At 34.8% G+C, this 21,024-nt stretch overlaps 1 protein-coding gene across 1 annotated transcript in view; it reads right to left on the bottom strand.

Moving 5' to 3' along the window:
- The window catches only part of CSMD3 (CUB and Sushi multiple domains 3), a 727,509-nt gene that overhangs the window by 513,318 nt on the left and 193,167 nt on the right, over positions 1 to 21,024 (bottom strand). The window contains exon 5 of the mRNA XM_075743489.1: positions 14,256 to 14,463. Within this exon, the coding sequence (XP_075599604.1) occupies positions 14,256 to 14,463 (208 nt within the window). The remainder of the gene's footprint in view (positions 1 to 14,255; positions 14,464 to 21,024) is intronic.

Raw genomic sequence — 21,024 nt, 5'->3', positions numbered from 1 at the left:
TTCTTTAATATAGATATTAAAGTACAATACCAAAGGATATATTGTAAGAAATCATTTTTTTTTTATTTCTTGATTGACTAAATGTAAATAAATATACCTATACCAGATATTTTATACAGTGCCTCTACCTCCTTTTTTTTTTTTTTTTGTCCATTTCATGCAGTACCATAAAAAATACCGATTTTTTTAGCTGGCTACAGTACTAGTCTCCCCATTGGCAGATACCAATGGCATCCTACTCCTGACTGACTTCTTTTAGGTTTAGTTGCAGGCTTCAGTTGAGAGTGTTTGTTCCTAGATCTTTTAAAATGGAAAATACATATACATATTCTCTTGAACGACCTTTTCAACAACTGGTTTTCAGTCTGAGCACCATGCTAGACACTCTATCATGAATTATGAGCCACTACAATTTAAATCTATTATGTCCCATGTTTCAGGATGCAGCTAAAGGAAAATTAGAGACCATAAATGTAGGATATGTTGCAAAGTACTATGGAGCCTACTGTGTAAACTGAACTAGGCATTTGAAACCACCAGGTTCATTTTTACCTTCTTCCTGCATCAATAACAAGCTTTGCAAAAGGTAAGAGGAATAGTCATGCTAAATAGATCAGTCTTTCATTTAATTCGAGTTGCATTCGTTTTTAAACAGCAACCCATCATTGAAATCACAAATTTGGGGATTTAAGCTTTATTTCTGTGTATTGAATCTTTCTAGAACATAGTAGTACAGTCTGCTGCTCTGCTTCACAGTTTTGGAGACTCTGTGTCCAAAGCCACTGAAAGCAAATGGAATGGCAGTATTCCAATATATGGCCATAAATGCCTAATGCATAGACTACAGTGTAAAAATAATTTCCAGAATTTTTAGCAAAGCTATAGTTTCATAGTTAGAAAAATTTTCAGTATAAACATAACTTTCAGCTAGCTAGTTTAAATCCATTAACAGGTTTGTGGAAGGTCTTGCTAGCAGATTAATTTGTAATTCAAAACTGAATGAAAAAATAATATTCTAAGGCCTGTTAGCCTTTGCTGTTGTCATAATTATTTGTCATTTCTCTTCCACAGGAGCTGAACTCTGCTTTTAGCTGTGTTCAACACTGTAGCTCTTCTTTAACTCCACCTTTTTAAGGAAGTTCCCTGTATTATAATTAACTCTCTGGGGAAAAAAAGTCCACCAAAAAACCCCCACCCAAAACCCCCCACACCTTAAAATAACGAAAACACAAACAAGCAGATGACTGCATTTTGGGATTGAATCTCTAATTCTGTAAGTTATACAGACTTTGAAAGTTTTGTTAAAAAACTGGAAGCTTCAGTTCAAGACTGGTTTTGCTTTGTTTTGTTTTGTTTTGCTTCGTTTTGTTTCATTTTGTTTTGGAAGACGTGGTGTCAGTAATTAAGCCTTATTGCAACAGTCCTCCACCCTACTCTTCACTTAGGACAGAGAGAACAGTATGTTCTTGCTCAGCAAACAGAAATGATGGTAAGTTTATACTCAGACATAACAAATAACGGAGAAAAGAAGTTGTGCAGCAGTGTAATATATCCACGCGAAAGATGTCCGAACCTGTGTTATATGCTTCAAAGATGAGAGGTTATATACTATGCAGTAGGTAGTTTTTCTGCTGATTCAAATATACCAGGCCAATGCTACAAGTTCAGGTACAGAAAAGGCTGATTGAGAGATGTGAAGGATCCAGCAACTTACTGGATCTTACACAGAAAGGTCCAAAAAGTCTACTTAGCCAAGAAAGAAGACTAGGAGTTCATTTAATCAAGATATATAAAAATCTTCACTAATAAGCTTTTTAGTAGAGGGAAGAAAAGTCCAGTAAGAATTTCTAATTGGCTGGAAAAAGAAACCAGAGAAAAATTACATTAAAAGTGTTGCTCATCTTAACATTATGATTAAACATTAGATAATGCCAGGTGAAATATTAGATTCCATATTTGCTGAAGCCTTAAATAATGACTTGGCAGCTTTAGGTTTTCTTTCTTTAAGCCTTAAATGAAGGCAGACTATTTTTATAACATAAAGCGAAAAGTTTTGAACTTCAGCCCTCAAAATGTTTTACAGATGCAAATCTATTACTCGTGATACATCTCAGTTACGATAATTTATTTAGTTTATACATATCATATAAAAGTCTCTTACTGGCATGACTGGAATTATAATACCCTGTATAATACCCGTCATATCCTTGATGGTATCTAAGAATGTATGTACTGATGTGTTAGATCAGAAATACACTGAGACTAGTATTTTATTTCTGACAATGAGCAGTAACAGATAATTCACTAGGAATGTCAGAAACTGTGATTATACAGAATGAGATTCATCCCTTCATACATCATCACAATTTTCAGCAATTTTATGGACTGCAGGCTTCTTGAATGGAGCCCTTCAAGCAGGCCTTTATGTTTAATACCCTTTGACAAATTTTTCTTTTATGAATTTCTGATCAATTTTTCAATCTATTTATAATTTATCTATCTATAACATCAATGACTTCCACAGCTTAATTATGTATGCCACAGAAAAGTTCTACCTTTTGTTTTAAATTTTCTGCCTGATAAATCATTGAGTGTGCCTATTTATTTTAGTGTAAGAAATGAAGAATGAATGTTCCTTATTTACCTGACATATAATATTAATAATTTTGTGAAGCTTTTCTATCACAGAATCCTAGAAAGATTTGGGTTGGACGGCACCTTAAAGACCATCTAGTTCCAACCCTCCTGCCATGGGCAGGGACACCCTCCACTAGACCAGGTTGCCCAAAGCCCCATCCAACCTGGCCCGGAACACTTCCAGGGATTGGGCATCCACAGCTTCTGTGGGCAACCTGTTCCAGTGCTTCGCCACCCTCACAGGGAAGAATTTTTTCTTAATTTCTAATCTAAATCTACCCTCTTTTAGTTTAAAGCCATTACCCCTTGTCCTACATACCCTTGTAAATGGTCCCTCTCCAGCTTTCCTGTAGGCCTCCTTCAGGTACTGGAAGGCCACAATAATGTGTCCCCAGGTTGAACAAGCCCAACTCTCTCAGCCTGTCCTCATAGGAGAGGTGCTCCAGCCCTCTGATCATCTTCTCTGGACTCTCTCCAACAGCTCCATGTCTGTCTTGTACTGGGGACGCCAGAGCTGGACACAGTACTCCAGGTGGAGTCTCAGAAGAGACCTTTCCTTTCTCACTTATTTCAAGATTTAAAAGCTTTCGCCTTACGCCTCTCCCTATAGATTCTTTTCCATAACTGTTTCCATCCTTTTTCCCTTTTCTGTACTGTTTCTCATGTTATTATACCTATCTTATGGGCTATAAATATTTATTGAAATCGACACAATTATTTGAACAGGCTTTTTTAACTTCAGGGAGGGGGGAATTGAGAATAAGTCATTTGTTCAAGGCTCATTTTCGAAGCTCTAGATTGCTGCTTGTTGGTCACTTGCATGACCTACTACTGTACGCAGAAGAAATAAACACACAGTAAACATACATGAATGGCTTATTTTATTTTTTACTGACTGCTAAGTCATGACCAGGAAGCTGTGGGTTCTGACTGGTCACCTGCTTATTGGATGGCATGTAATTATTAAAAATTGCTGTGACACTGGTTTGACATTGTGTCAATCCTTAATATAAAGAAATTACTTTAGCGGGTTCATAGGATGCTTAATGGTTTGTTCTAGTTACTGGTTCATTTTACAAATGAATTTGCACACTAAATCACCTAAAGCGATTTTCATGGGCAAAACACATGGACAATCACAAAAAGAAGCAGCAGCATCTGAAGTTCTGAGAAGTTTGTAGGCCCCATATAACCATGTTTTGTCTCGTCAGGATTTATTCATGAACAGAAAGGATTGCATTCATGAATTCAAAATATTATACTTTTGACTTTTGGGGCCTGAGACATAAAAGATGGAATTATGAAAGCATATAGTTTAACCAATGTACAAAACATACTAATGATTTCAATCCAGAATTTAGAAACAAGAGTGATTTAGGATTACCCTTGCAGGAATTACTGTTCTCCCACAGCCCGTCACTTACTTTGCTGAATAAACAGACATCATGGCAGGGACTCAGAACACATGACAGGGAAGTGTGAGGTTTTAATTACTCTGGAATGACAAATGAAATAAATACATGTTTTGGTTTGGGGTTGGTTTTGGGGTTGTGTGTTGGTTGTGGAGTTTTTTTCACTGCCTTGTTTTGAGATTTATGTTATCCTCTGCTTTATGTGCAATACCCTTTCCCCCACCATACAACTCATGCAGCATAAAATACGGCTGTTTCAGCCTTACTTGCAAGTTCAGTCACTGATGTTTCAGTCAAGACAAGAGCCATCAGTCTCCCTCCCTACTCCAGCAATTGCCACCCTGAGACAATAGTAAATGACATCAAAACAAGTGCAGTATTTTGCTGGAGTAAGCACAGTAAAAGTGTTCCCTGCTAAATTATCAAGCCATCTTCCTCTCTGTATTTTTTCCAGAAACTACTGAGCCAGAGACTACAGATTTTTCTGCATTTGTTTGTTTTTATCATTGATCATGCTTTTTAAGTATTCATTAGCAAAATGCCCTAGGTCTAGACTTTTTTTATCCCGTTTCTACAAAACAGAGTTAAAAATAAGCAATACTGGAAGCACTCTGGGCTGCTCTGTCCAAAGAGGGTTAAAGAGGGCCATGGAAGCGCAAACACAGTAGTCAGTAAATCGTTGCCCAAGAGGGACATTGGAAAAACCTGAGTATTATTCAACCATACAGGGATTCAGGAGAATTATTTTTAAATTTGTTTCTGAATGTTGGTAAGACTTTGGGAAAATATAATTAATATAATATAACATAAATAATATAATACTATCTCTGTTAAGAACGTATATAAAAGGCCCATCCAATGTATTACTGCTCATTTCAAAACTGCTGGTGGATATCTGTTTGACTCCAGATGAGAATAACTTGATACATATTAAAAAGACCATCAAAATAATGAAAACATGTATCTTCAGATAAGGCTTACAAATGTTCACTTTTGCAGTACTGATGAACATAGGAAAGGTAAGAAATTAGGAGCAGCTTCAGAAATGTTTCTTCAAGAGATGGCATTTAACCACCAGGATATACTATTTTTTTGCAACAACAATGAAATAGTGCCTTCCTAAACTTTTGTACCTTAATCGGAATAAAATGTTTTATACCATCACAGGAATACAATAAACTAAGGATACAGTAGAAAAATATAAAGGAAATCAACTCTGTGGAGTCTCTGCACATAAGTTAAAAAAAATATGCAAAGCCTTGCATGGATGCTGTCATTCAACCTACAGTACCTGAGAGAAAAATAGTTCAGGCTTTATTTTGACAGTAAGGTGGTCCTACTCCTTCAAGAACCAATCTTCCACTCCCTGTGCACCTCACTGTTCTCTTCAACTCTTGTGTTACCTACTGACTAACACAGGAAAAAAAAAAGTTAGTTCTTATCTGTATCGCTTCCTGATGCAGTTCCTTTGTGACTACATAAATGCTCGAGCCACACAAGGTAGGGCATGAGCTAGAAATAAGAGTGGGAACATATTTTTTCAAAAGCAGTATCACTTTGTGGCCTCGTGAAGTGTTCATTTGTACCATAATGAGCTAAGGTGACTCTGTGACATTTGACTCCATGCCTGACGCAAGTATACACTCTAATTTAACAAATAATTGTCTCACTCAGGCTTGACTCTATTATATAGTAATAAACCACATGTACCAGATAAGCTTTAGCTTATAGTACTCTAGAGGAAGACAGGATGATTCACGATTCTGGTTATGTACAAACCCCTAAAAGATGAGTGGGACAATATAAACCAGGGGAAGGTAAGACTCCAAATGATCCCATGTATCTTCGACTCATGAGCTAGGACTGGCCAGATCAGCCAACCTGCCCAGAGGAAAGGTCATACCACTGCCTATCCATGTGGCAGAAAGAGACCACCAGAGATATTTGGACCTCAAAGAGATGTTTGGAGATAATGAATTCTTGTGTGTTGATTCTGACTGTAAACAATAATTTTCAAATAAGGAAAAAAAAGGAAAAGCACAGGTTGTGCAGTCTCCATGTTCTGAGGTTTTCAAGACCAGTGTGGATAAAACCCTAAGAGACCTTGTATCATCTCAGAGCTGAGCCTGCTTCCAGCAGTAGGGTGGACTAGACAGCTCCTGAGTTTTCTTCCATGCTGAATTATCCTAATTATAAAATTCTATCGTTCTGTCCTGTGTTCCCTTACAATCTAGTTATATAGATGCATACATAAAATATTGAATTGCAGGATTAAAATCTTGATTTACATCTTTGGTTGATTTGTATTTCCATGAATATGACAGTTTATTAAAGTCAGATTCTCCCTTTATTAAGGACTGAGTCTATTTATTATAAATGTCAGAAAGTAACTAAGTATGTCTTTTTTAAAAAAGCATAGACTTCAAGGTCTTTACTGTTAAGTCACAGAATGAAGATTTTCATCATGTAACTCATGGCTACATGTGTCTATTCTGCCTGTAAAGTCTGAGACGTGTTTGTGTAATACACTTGGAAGTACAACCTGAGAAATGAACGCAGAAAAAAAGCACTAGAAAAGGCTACCATGAAAGGGTACACTGGATTGAGCTGCGATGGAGTTAATTTTCCCCACAGCAGCCCCCATAGTGCTGTGCTGTGCATTGGTAGTTAGCCAGGTGTTGGTAACACACCAGTGATTTGGCTGCTGCTGAGCAGTGCTGGCACACATCAAGGCTGTCTCGCCAACGTTTCCCCTCCCTCACCAGCAGGCTGGGGGTGGGTAAGATCTTGGGAGGGGACACAGCCAGGACAGCTGCCCCAAACTGACCGAAGGGATATTCCATACCATATGACATCTGCTCAGCAATAAAAACCTAAGAGAAGGGAGGAGGAAGGGGGGCATTTGTTATTTATGAGATTTCTCTTCTGGAACAACCACTACACATACTGAAGCCCTGCTTCCCAGGAAGTGGCTGGAAATCACCTGCTCATAGGAAGTAGAGAATAGATCTTTTGGTTTTCCTTTGATTCCACATGTAGCCTTTTGCTTTTGCTTTATTAAACTGTCTTTATCTTGATCCACGAGAGTTTTTTCATCTTATTTTTCTCCCCTCCCTGTCCTACTGAGGAGGTGTGATGGACCAGCTTGGTGGGCACCTGGTGTCCAGCCAGCATCAACCCACCACAAAGGGCCCTCTATTTCTGCAGAAACACACAAGAACAAATAGTACAAAGTAACACAGAGAAGCCTCTGCCTCTACTGTTAAATATGTGATGTGATATCATTTTCCTCTCTTAGATTCAAATCCTTTTCATGTTGCAGTAAGTATTTTGAGAGTACCAGAGGTAAAATCAGTTTCAAAATCCTTTTCAATTAATGGTTATGAAATGGAATCACACAACAGAACATGAAAAACACACCATTAACCTCCACAATCACTGTAACAAATTTCCCTCCTAAGACTGTAATTGGGCGTGACCACATACATTACAGAATGCACTGTGCTTCTTGGTCTGCTCTGAATGATCTCATGGAAATGCCACAGGTGAAATGCTGAACTGCCATGCACAAAATCAAAACACAGAGGCAAACACTAAAGGACAGAAATACCTGGCTCCTACAGAAAGCTTTTGTTTCCAAGAAAGCAAACCACTTCATTTCTGTTCTCAATCCTTCAGAAAAAGAGGATGAAAACTGTAATGCACAATGCATGGTTTATCAAAGACTCAGACCAGACAATACATTTATCATTAGTATTCCACCTATTCCTGACTTTTGCTTACCCTGTCCTACAGTTAAGCATTCTGTTATCTCCTGTTCCCTGTTTTAGAAGGGGAGAAGGACTTAACTGGTCCAAAACTTGGCTGCAGTTACATCCTTTTTTTTTTCCCCAGTTAAATCCAATATGAAATTAATTCTATCCACTATCAGTAAACAAATACTCTGCTAATCACTTTTCAGCAGATTTTTATGATTGCGCTTTCTTTGCTATACTAACTGAATATTTTTTCCATCTATTTGGCCACATCTGCAATATTCTTCTGAAGGCATTTTTCCTGTGTTAAGCAGCATCAGTTTTGCCATTATTCTTTAAATTTGAACTCAACTGTATCAGATTACAAACCATCTATCATCTGGGGCATTCAACATCCTTATTAGGATCATATTACTCACAGACGTTACTTTCCTGAGTCTTTCCTCTGAGCATTAAGCACAGATTTTAAAACTTTGTATAATAACTAGTGAGAAAACAGCAATATCTAAGGCAGTGCCAACAGTCTTCATTAATAAAACAGAAACAATTATACTTGTCACTTTCTAATTTGAAGTGATTTTTCAAGAAAACAATCACCAGCCCTGAGGTGGGTATTTTTTCTCCCCAGTTTGATGTCTATTTATAAGCACTTGTGCTTCTTGTCTTGTCTGTCTTGTTTTTTTTCTCAAATATATTATTATTCTCATTGGTACTTGCACTACTAAGGTGTGATTGTCTATCCCTGTCCTGCCACATTTGTGTCAGGCAGAGGTTTTCCTCTGTAGCCTTACATATGAACATCATTTGATCAAGTATGTTGACTGAAAACAAATCTACCTATTCCAAAACTGGATGGCTGCATAAATCAAATAACTGCTTTGTTACAAAGATATGATTGAGAACCTGTTGTGTTAATGCATGCGCCTGTTGTAGGTTAATTGTCAACAACAGTATACTTAATTTTTAAATGCCTTCTGAAGGCTAATTTCTATTGTAACTGAACTGGCAATTAACAATTACCATGTAGATGTCTAACATGAATTAACTACATCCTCCCTCAAAAAAAAAAAAAGTCCTTTTCCATAATAACTATCATCTGTCTGCTCATCCTCATTTTGCTTGTAATTAGCAGTAGTTGATGTGAATATTGCTTACAAGTTCTGCAAAACACTGAATGTTTGTCATTTTGTTCTTTCATAGCACTAGTAAAATGGGATTAAGAGTCAGGAAATATTAATTTTCACCATCATTAAATTGCAAATGACAGCAAAGGCATGTGAAATGTCACATAAGATACCATGTACATTTGAGAAAAAGTATAGTTAAGGAGTATGAGAGTGAGAGACTTTTTATTCTAGATATTACAGGAGGCCTACAGAGCTAAAACCAATTGTCCCAGGGAATGATCCCAGGGCATCAGGCCATGGATGCAGGGTGATACTACCACAGTGATCTTTTTACATTATATGAAGGCTACAAGTGTGTGAAAATGTGTGATGCTATCAAAATGCATAGTGCCATCCTGGAATAGTGATCAATGACTACATTATGAATAATGAAGCTTATTATAAGGATTTTGAAGTTTTATTTGAAGGATGAAAAGAGTTTTAAGTATTTCAGACAAAACCTTTGAAAAATGGAGGGGTTTTCTTGCATCTAAATTAAGGAAAAAAATTTTTCACAAAATGTAATTTCATTCTCCACAGAATATTTAAAACAAATGCAAAGGAAGTGTTTCTGTTCAGAAAAAAATACACAAAAACATTGTTGCAAGGGAGAAATTAATTTTGTTATCCTTTGTTCTCTAACAGTTGTCTATTTTAACACAACTGATATGATGCACAAAATATGCAATATCAAAGAAATATTTAAATATATTTCAGAACAGAAATAAATTGCCTATGGTTTCACCAACATAAATTTCACTCAGCATGTATCATTTTACATTGTATCTAGATTTATACAGAAAAAAATTATAATTTGGTTAAAATCAGAAACAGAGTGATAGTCTAAGCAACACAATACTTCAATTTACTATGGAAAATTCTATGCCTCCTTTATATTTTAGGAAAACTAAATAGGATACATTTTAAAACACCCAAGAATACACTATCAGTAAGAGAGAAGTGAGGTGAGTTATTTTGTTTTAAAAGGAGTAATTACATCATATTTCAAATTTATGTTTGATAACAGAGTACTTAGTGTCCTACTATTTTGTATGAACGTGCCAGTGGTAGGTCAAATGTTAAAACACTACGCAAAGATTTTCTTAGAAGCACACTCTTACCCAGAGAGAACAGAGCTGAAAATTTTGGTAGGGGTTTTTTTTGGTTTTTTTGTCATGGTAGAAGTGAAGTACATTCCTACTTTTCCCTACAATATTTGAGACACTGTTACACTCTCAAACACCCTCACATTAATGCACACCTTCATGTTAACAAATAATTAAAAAAAAAGCACAATTATACATTCTTTTGTTGTGGTTTAACTCAGCAGGCAGCTAAAACAACCATACAGCCCTTTGCTCACTCCTCCACCTGAGAGGGATGCGGGGAGACAACTGGGGAAAAAAAAAGGTAAAACTTGTGGTTTGAGATAAAGACAGTTTAATATGACAAAAAAGGAAGAGAATAATAATAACATCAACAAAAGCAACAACAACAACAATAATAATAATGATAAAAGAATATACCAAACAAGTGATGCACAGCACAATTGCTCACCACCCACAGACCACTGATGCCCAGCTAGTTCCCGAGCCATGATCTAAACCCTCAGCCAGCTTCCCCTAAGTTATATACTGAGCATGACATCACATGGTATGGAATATCCCTTTGGCCAGTTTACATCAGCTGTCCTGGCTGTGTCCCCTCCTAGCTTCTTGTGCACTGCCAGCCTCCTTGCTGGCAGGGCAGGATGAGAAGCTGAAAAATCCTTGACTTGGTGTAAACATTACCTAGCAACAACCAAGATATCAGTCTGTTATCAACATTATTCTCATTCTAAATCCAAAACACAGTGCTATACCAGCTACTAGAAAGAAAATTAATTCTCTCTCAGCCAAAACCAGGACATCTTTGAAAAGAAATTGTGAACCTTATTCAGACTACAGCAGTTCTCTGAATTGAGAGCTCTAAGCACATACTTTATGACAACCATTATCTTCTATCACTTTCCAGTCTATCCACCAAAAATGTATGGTTAATTCAAAACTAATCATAATCTCAAGTTCAATTAGTCTAATACCTTTGGTTTGTTGGGTTTTTTTCTTTGTTATAACCCAGCTCTCCCAGCGTGTAGGAGGAGAATTTGTCAATTTTTTTTTCAACAACAGCTAAATTAAGCTGGTAATCAGAAAGAGAAGATACAGATTTAATGTCTTTCCCTAGGATAGTGTGAAATACATACTTTCCATCCTCATCTGCTCTCATCAAGAGACTGGTCTAAGCACATCATTCATAGAATATTCTGGGAAGGAAGTTCTACCACTTTGTCTATACAATTTAAGTAGGGTCTTAACAATTGCCTTAAAAATTCAGACTAGAGTACATGCTGGAATCCAGGACATCCATGTCAAAGCAGCCTACTAAATCATTCTAGTTTTCTGCTAAATGATTATTAAATATTCCATTAAAAGTGACCAACAGCAAAATAAGAGACTGAAATATTCCAACGAAAGTATCCTAGAGGCAAGCATTAGAAAACTCTTACCTGTTCAGATACTCTCAGAATATTGAACTCTGAACTTCCATATGCTGGATAAATTATCCCATAATGACATTGCTACTTCTTTCATCAATGAATGTTTCAAACTAACTTTTTACTTAGGCAAAAATGGGGAAAATAGTTTCCTCAAACTATTTTCCTAATAATTTCCTCTCTGTTTCACTTCCAAAATGAAAAAAAAAAAAAACAACAAGACCTTCATTCAATTCAAGTTACCAAATGTCAGAATCAGCCCTTGAGATCAGACACAAAAACCCTGAAGGGCATATACGCAATTTTTTCCCACTACTTAAACAAAAAATGGCCTATCAAGATTTTCTTAAAGAAAAGACTTGGCATAACTTAAATATTATAATATTAAATATTATAATGACTGACTGGAAGACTACAGAAAGTTAGCACTTCATGAAGAATTCCAAGTCTTGTCTCATGGATAAGCTCAGACTATTTACTTGATGTATATTCTAGCTCATTGTTTTATTTAGAATCAAAAAGTAGGGATATTTTGTTAGACAGCAGATGTGTAGAAGAAGTTTGAGTGTTTTTAAAATCAATAGGTGTAACAGTCATGTAAAGCAACAAAATGTCTAAGAAATTACTTTATATTACTACTTATTATCTAGATAAATGGATATGGTTTTAGTAGTTTTACAAATTATGTACGATTTGTTTTCCAGAATGAAAAATCAAGAGCCTGGTTTTAGTTTTAGAAGTATACTTCTATGTAGACTTTATAAACTAAGATATCTTGAACTAAACTTCAAGCTATAGTCTAAGAGGATATAAAGTATTACCACAGTAAATCCAATTAACAGATTTTTGTTAATTAAGCTTTCCAAATGTATTTTTCCTAACATATGGGGGTATACTTTTGCATAATTGAATACATCAATCTAATTTAGGGAATATAAATTACAAGCTAAAAAAAGAATATGCTCTCAATCTGCTTCTCTACATGAGCAATTATTAAATTAGCATTGTATTTTTTTATGTTTTGTAAACAGATAATACGAGAATTTCCATATATAAAATAATCTTATTATATCATTTAAATATAGCCAAAGCCTTTTGCAGAAAAAAAAATAAAATTGTCATTTGAAGCTCATGACTGAATACATAAAACATATTCAAAAGTAATAGAATGCACATTTAGCTATTTAAGTGATTCATATTGTCTGTATGTCATTGGTGTTACCTCACTAATAATTATTATAAATCATTGTTTAAAAATTATTTTAGCTGACAGCTAGTTCAAAAGATTTCAGTTTAACAGTTTGAAAAACTCAATGGCAATTACATAATATTCTAATACAGGTAATTAACTATGTAGGTGGCAGTATGAATTAACTCAAATTATGAAATACTATTTGCTAAAGCCGAGCCTTAGTGTATACACTTCTACTATACCCTGAAGTAGTAAGGAGTATTACTTACAAGCATCACTTGTAGAAACTGAGACTGATGTTTTCAGAACAATATAATAATCTAATTTGGGATATTTTCTTATTATAAAATTAAAAATAATGGGGTTTATTTGGCCTGTGCTATATAGGGTGGGGTTTTGTACTCATAATAAGAAAACAAGACTATACTGACTTTAACTTGGCTGGCCAGCCACCTATTGTATCACCTGTTGTTCAAATGCCTGTCTGTTGTACAGAACCCTCATAATGCTTATTAACCAGTTAAGAGCTTAAGATACTGGAGAGGATCGCTTTTATTTATGGTTTCATATGTCCTCTTTTTTGTGAGCCAATAGTATATTTAAACCAATATGAGAAACACAAGGATTTGTCATATTCACATGTTTCTTGAGTGGAGTGATGCTATGTTACCATAAAACTACCAGGCCAGAAAAACACAGAATGTATCATTTATTTTTTCTACTTAATTGAACCTGATCTTGAAAGAGGTTGTTTACTATTTTATTTCTTCTACTTGTTTTACACAATGCCTCTACACTGAGATCAAGAATTGCAGAAGCCAGCCTAGCAAAAATATTGTTACTGCTGCTAAGTCAACAAACAAACAGAAATTCTCTCTAAAGTTAGTATATAAATTATAGTAGTAAATAGTAGTAAATAAATTATAAATTATATATGTATAAATCATATAGTAAATAAAACCCAAACCAAAAAGTGCTGTGGCTACTCAGCTCAGGGTGTAGTATCTCACAGACCAGGATGGAAATTTCCTAATGAGTGTAACACCAGCCATACCCCCAGCACATTATATAGTGAAACCACGTATATGGTTTGCTGTACAGAAACTCCTCCAGAGAGAATCTGTGGCCAACAGGTGTGACCAGTGATACTTCCCCCAGCTCTCTGCTGGAATGACTCCATGCCATTCACTTTCTGACATTATGAAATTCCCTGAAGGCTCCACCAATCCCTACCAGTACAACAGTCCATGGCATTCTGTTTCTAAATATATACATTCTTAATACAATAATGATTGGAATGGTTAGATTTACAAGCAGTGAAGTAAATGAGGCTACAGTGCCTTTCATCTTGATGTTACATCCTTGGAATATATTTGGAAATTATTTTACAGCTGCAATTAGAATATCAACATGTATGCCATAGTAACAACCATTACTGTTTTGTTCTGTTTTGTTTTCAGCAAGACTATCTACGGACAAAAGGAAAAGTAACAAAAGTTATCCTTCCACATCTCATCATCTTTTTTTATTTACCACATTAAAATTGCATAGTTGACTTACCATATTGTAGGTGGTTCAGAACCTTCTACTTCCAAATAATCATATTTTTCTTCCATTTGGAAATCTGTAAATATGAGTGAGATAGTATCCCCAGGCTCTGCCACAATTGTCCATGTGCAATCCACATTATTATGATACTCATTAGGAAAGTTGGGGCTTGAAATGATACCACTGGATCCTCTCATAGTTCCTCCACATGCATCCTCAGCTGTTAAAAAAAAAAAAAAAGTCATTAAAATCACCCCTTAGAAATGTGTACTTTCTTGTTAAGAATAGAATTTTATTACCTTTTAGGTGAACAATTGCTTAAGGATTTTAACGTGTTAGACCGAAACAGTAATGTGTTAACAAGTAATTGTTTCCGATTTCAATTATTTAAAAATTATTATACTAGTGCCAGCACATATTTTTACAATCTACTATATATTCTTTTGATTAGCATTATTTCACTCACTTGACAATAGCATGCAAAAATTTCATTATTTCCTCTTTTGCTTTAACCAAAAATGTTTTCATGAAGTAAGTTGGGTTTAATCCCTATTCTATGCAGTCTGACACATGATGTACAGCAGTCTCATTACACTAAGAAGCATAAGCATCCTACCCATCTTATGCTAATTGTATTATCATGTTTTATTTTAGTGAACAACTAGTGATGTTTAAGTTTGTTCTCCAATAATCTTTTTCCAATTTTCAAACAGCTGATCAGTTTCAAACCAAAGCCAATCATGGGTGATTTCCCAAATGCCATACGCAATACACTTTCACAAGTAAGATGCTTACATCAGAGTTGTGTTAAGGAGTGTAAGTTTAAATACAGCAAGTATTTCAAATATGACCATAGGAATACTTTTTCATGATATATGAATAATTGTGAAATTATTTGACCAATTATGACAAGCAATTATTTATTGGTTGTGAATACACCAGTAAAGCCCCAAAATGGAAGAAGGCTCAGAGGAGATGTGTAAGGGTGGTGTGCCCATAAAGTTCAGGGAATAGTGCAGGGTGTGACGGAGCACAACTGTTGCAAAGAATCTGACTTTTATCTCAACACACAGAGGACCAGAGGGTGGCATTTGTTTCAGATAAACAGCTATCCACAGCTGCGCAGATTAACTTGTGGTGGAAATCTTTCTCCCTGAGTTCATTAAGATGGTGAATGTTTCCCTGAATTCATTAAGAGCATGAATGTTTCCCTGAGTTAGCGACACCAGTATAGGGGGAGTGAGATTTGGCTCAGCCCAACATGGAGTATAAAAACTAGACAAATAACAAAAGAAAGTCAAAGACAGCAACGGGCTTAAGCTGGCTTCAACCCATGTATTCCTTTCAGCGACTGGGGATGCCCAGTGTTGTGGTGGTGAGCATATTACAGATACCGGTAGGGGGAATCACACTGGTATTGTGATAAAACTGTACATTGCAATTGCTATGTATTTTGCTAAGTGTAACATAAAATTATATTATTATGCAATATATTTTGTATCACTCTGCTAAATTAGAAGTCTTGTGTAACATCAACTATCTTTAAATAAGTAAACTTGATATGAAACAATACATCCTCTACATGCAGCATATCTACAAGAATCTGGTCAGAGAGTATTTGGCAAAATAATGCTCTATTTTCTAACATACAATCTTATGCTGAATAAACTAGGTAAATATTGGAGACTTAGAAAATCAGTTATAACACCAGCAGAACTAATTCTATGAGAAAACAGTTCTCAACTAGTGATTCACAGATTTCACTTGGTAAGGTAAGAGAACATGACTGATGTTGTATATCTTATATCTTAATGATGCATATATGCCTAATAACTAAAAAATTGGTTTTCATGCTCTCATGTCAATTTTTTTTCCATGAGCTAAGAAAATGGATTGTGAATGTAGTGCTACTACTTTCAGAAATGGAAATACCTTTCAAATATCTTATATGGAAATACCATATTACTAGATAGAAATATCGGATGGCATTACTTATTCAGTTTATTATCCAAATGTTTGAAGCATACCTGAAAAGCACTTCTTGTTTCTGCTTAATTAGAGTGCTAACATGAATAAAACTTTCCCTACAGCCTGAAAAAAACCAGTCAATATTCCTGAAAAATTAATGATAAGGAAAAAAAATGAGAATAGCATTACAGAACAAAAGCTTTAAAGAACTCTGACACACAAAACTCACTTCTAATGGAAAGAAAAATTTTAATGACTGTAAGAAACTTCTTAATTACAGTAATTTAGGAGTTTAAAATAGCAGGTTTGTCTCTTAAAATTCTGCTAAATTATTATATGACCAGATAGAAAACTAAAGTAAAAACATATCTTGGGTTTAATCTTACTAATTAGCCAGTGCATTTAATATCTAGTAAATACAACAAAACTGAGGAACCTCATCACATCATAGGTTCAAGTCCTTTACTGTGAAAGTAATAAAATATAAGAAAGGTAATAATGAAGTTTTGTTCTCATGCATTAAGGACAACTAGGAGAATAATTTTTAATTGTTAGTTCAGAGAAGTAAAATGTCCATTAAAACAATGGGTAACATACTGGTTCAACAATTTTGAAGGATCTGTATAATGATATTTAAATATTGATTGAAATATGTTGTATCCAGTACTCATTTGAAAAAGTTCTTGTAGGTAAATTTTCATACCTAAATTACTGAAGTTTATGCAAACTGGAAAGCCAAACAGTAGCACGTGAAATAGCTTTTCAGCTCATGTAATAAATTAAAAGCAGAAAACTAGGAGTATTATGGAAGACCAAAGACTTTGGAATAGCTTTCTCTCAGACTCAAAAATAGAAGTGCTTTTCAAAAATACTGCACTACAGAACTCATTTTTTTTGCTTTTCACAAATGAATCATAGAGGAACCTATCCTAGTTCCTAGTAATATAAAAATCTGTTCACTAAAAATGTTGCTATACTCTACCAATACTTAAAAGAATAAATAGAGTGACTGTGTTTAAACACACAAGCTGTGTCAATGAGCACGTCCTCTGTTTCTGAGCCACAACTGTTTAGAGATTTTTGCCAAGATGTAATTTTGCTATCATCAGCAAAATAGCCCAGATGATAGATAAATCATCATGTATTGTGTTCTGATTCATGTAGCAAATTTGCCACAAATAAAATTCATACTAACTACATTAAATGCTGTAAATATAGCCAAGAGCGCATAAGGTATCATTTTAGCCTCTGTAATGCAAGCATTGGCCCAATAAATACCGGAATTACTATGCTGTGTTCTTATACTCCTCCTCCTACAGTATCATTTGCTTGTGATTTATTTGGTTCCAATCTTGTAGTCAGATCCTCATAGGTAAAAACTCACATCTGGGAGAAGGCTAACAAACATTAATTCCCATGAAAATGTCCGGTGTCTTAAATTGTGAAGCCACTGGAAAAAAGAATTGATCTTCAAGTAAATTGGCAAGCACTGAAACTGACAGCAGTTCTACTGCTGACTTCATAGTGCGTACCACCCTGACAAATAAAAGAAAATGTAATAATTGTTTCTGTGCAATCCACTTTTAACACCTGTATTTCTATCACATTGAAACAGCATAATTCCTTAATGTCAGCTATGAAACATTACAAACAAAAGAATAACTGGGAAGAGAACATTTATGAAGTCTAACAGTGGCCCATCTTCATGAATGCGCAACAAGTCCAGTAATGGTATGTGAGCAAGGGAAAAAGAGAGGAAAGATAAACATTGCTGTGATTTCTGTGCAGAGTCCTGAGAATCTCTCTCTTTTCATTGCCTTTCCACAACTTTCTGAATTACCTCTGTCAAACCACTGAGGTAGCAGTCCTCAAAGATACTTAAATGCCAAACACTACAATCACTGCAATCAAAATGTAATAACTAAACAGCAGTTAAGCACCTAAATGCCTTGAAAGAATTGTGTATCTGTCCCTGCTCTTTTAATTTCCTGTTACCAAACGCAGAGAAAAACATTCACAGGAACATTGAGAAGACAATGCTTCGGTTAGCACTTGATAGAATCTGACATTACGCAATTACAAATACATAGCTAACATTGATGACATAAAAAAAAAATCTACTTTTAAAATTCTTACCCCTAGTTTCAAATTAAATTTATTTTGTCACGTACTGGGAAAATTTATCTAAACTACAAACTTGCAAATGTGATAGGAAGGCATAAGTGCAAAAAATATGCATACTGCCAAGATGTCATTTTTCCAAACATACATCTCTGATCTTAACCATATGCTGAGAGGGGAAGATTTTTCAAAGTGATATGCAAGTGGGGACTTGGCTTAGAAAAGCTTTTCAAGGTATTATGAATTCAAATTAAGATCTATATTTGAATATGCATAAGGACTTTTATGCAGAGGGAGTATCACTGATATTATGATGTGAGTGATGATTATGAGAGTACAAAGGTTTTGAGGGTTTGGGTGTTTTTTTTGTTTTGTGGGTACAGACTATATTTATATACATAGATGCATGCAGCTTTTTTTCTTTTTCTTTTTTCTTTTTTAAATTATGGCAAATGCCCACCAAAAAAAAAAGCATACATTTAAATAATTTCTAGTGAAAACTAATTTCATAAAATTTTATATTTTCTTTTCTAACAATCGTCCTGGTTCCTTTTTCATAATAAATTTTGAAAATACATTTCTCTAGATATTCTTATTTAAATTTAATTTTCTGCTTATTCTCATAGGTTTCAGTGATATTCACAATAATGTTACATAAATATTGGACTGTAATTTTCAAGAAGATAGATGATCAAAGACAGGCAATGTTATCAGTGATTTATAAACCATGTAAATTCATGGATTTCAATGAGATTGCATGGCAGATCAAGCTTTAATCTGGCACTTAATGTATCAAGCTATCTTATCTAACTAGATATTTATAGCGTACCGAATAGTTAAACTTAAGTGTGTAACTCATCACAGAGTAATAGACATCTGCTATCTATTCTTGAAAATAATGCAAGGGCGGGGGGGGGGGGAGAGAGTATAGCAACTTTCCAAGTTTAAACAATGATCTTTACAATAGCCAATAAAAGTTCTGAGCAAGCTGAGCCACTTTTGAAGAAACACATCAAGGAAAGCTGAGAGGACCTGCAGTAATCCCTCTACCTTGATCTTAGCTACAGAGACTATGATATTCATGGCATATTCTTCACAGTGTACTTCAAGTGCAACCCCAGACATACTGTTGTCTGCTTTTTCAAATTTTAGACAGTCTTATTCCAGGCAAATTAGCTGAGCAATCTAAAGAGATCAGCACTCTATCAACCCCTGTTAAACATTTTACAGTCATATTAATTATTGCTTTTAAATATGCACATTAATAACTACCTTTCATCTGAAGATCACAAAAGATCTTTACAGTAGAAAGCAACCAATTCTTTCAGAAACTCCACTGCTCTTCAGAAGAATTTAATACAGGCAAACACATAACACTAACTACTAATGCCATTAGTGTGGTGAAAAACTGCTTTACCTGTTTCTGCATAGCAAACACAAGCACAAATGCCCCTGTCTACACAAACTCTAGCCATCTACAGAATTTTATTTGAGGGTCAACTGATGCCTTAAACATTGGTCTCTAACTCCTAAGGTTTCTGATGGGAAACTGAAGAAAACAGGGACCCTGAACAATGTCATTCTCTACTCTATTACCCTATAGTTATCATAAAATAAAAATAAATTATCCACTTATATGCATAAAATAATTATAAGGAAAGTGAAGGATAATTCTAAGTATTTTCAGACATTTCCAAATGAAAGGTATTGCTTTATACATCCCTCTGAAACAGTTCATGATTATTTGATGCAATAAAGTAGAATGGAAATGAATATTAGTTATGCAGATAATACTTCTTGATATTTTTCCAAACCCACAACCCTTTAGCTGTAATTTCAATTCTGACCGGGGAAAAAAAAAAAAAAAAAGCTTTGTTATAAAATTCTACCAGTGTTTTCTAAATAAGATTTTTAATCAATTGCCTTCATATTCAAAGTTAAGGATAAAAATGAGATTATCTTCTCCAGGCAGTAACTTGGCATGAGAAAGCAAATATTGTCTATTAAACAGGCAGCACACTATCTTAGCTATAACTTAAGTTATACAAATATTTCTGAATCAGAAGGTAGTTTCTTTCCCAAAGACCTTGTCTCTTTCTGTTACTTCTGAAAGTTTATCAGAGGTTAGCTCTAAATAAAGAATAAATAAATAAATAAAAAATCTCACCTAGACAGCAGCCCCACTGATCACTGTTTAGGGAGAGATTTTTTATGTTTTCAATAGGTGCTCCTTATGATTTTTTTAAAAATATGCCTATAAAAATTATATATAATTATTTACTGGGTTTTTTGGATGAAACTCAGATTTATCTTGACTTCAATATTACTACACAAGCACTTTATGCTTAGTATTTTCCCCTTTATAGGTCTATATGTTTATACACTCAGATTGTTTTTACAGAGCACAGCATTGAGAAGCAGCTACATAACACATTTTGAACTTAATTTTCCACAAGTCTGAATTTGCTGGTTTATCCATCAGCAACATTCACAAATTTCCAGTGACACAATTGGACAGTGTTTAATCCAATGCTCTTGTATGCACTTCAGCTTTGCAGTTTTCTGCACACATTATACTGCTTTCATTAAAAGAAACCCCAAACCTTAGAATGTGTTTCTCATTAAGTTTCATCATTGGCTGTGCTACAGACAAGCAGCAGAAAGGAAACTATATACGCTGAATTGGAAAGCA

Source organism: Balearica regulorum, chromosome 2, assembly GCF_011004875.1.
Source record: "Balearica regulorum gibbericeps isolate bBalReg1 chromosome 2, bBalReg1.pri, whole genome shotgun sequence".
NCBI classification, from domain to species: Eukaryota; Metazoa; Chordata; class Aves; order Gruiformes; family Gruidae; genus Balearica; species Balearica regulorum.
Note: the sequence above shows the minus strand (reverse complement) of the source record. Positions and strands in the feature narration are given on the sequence as shown.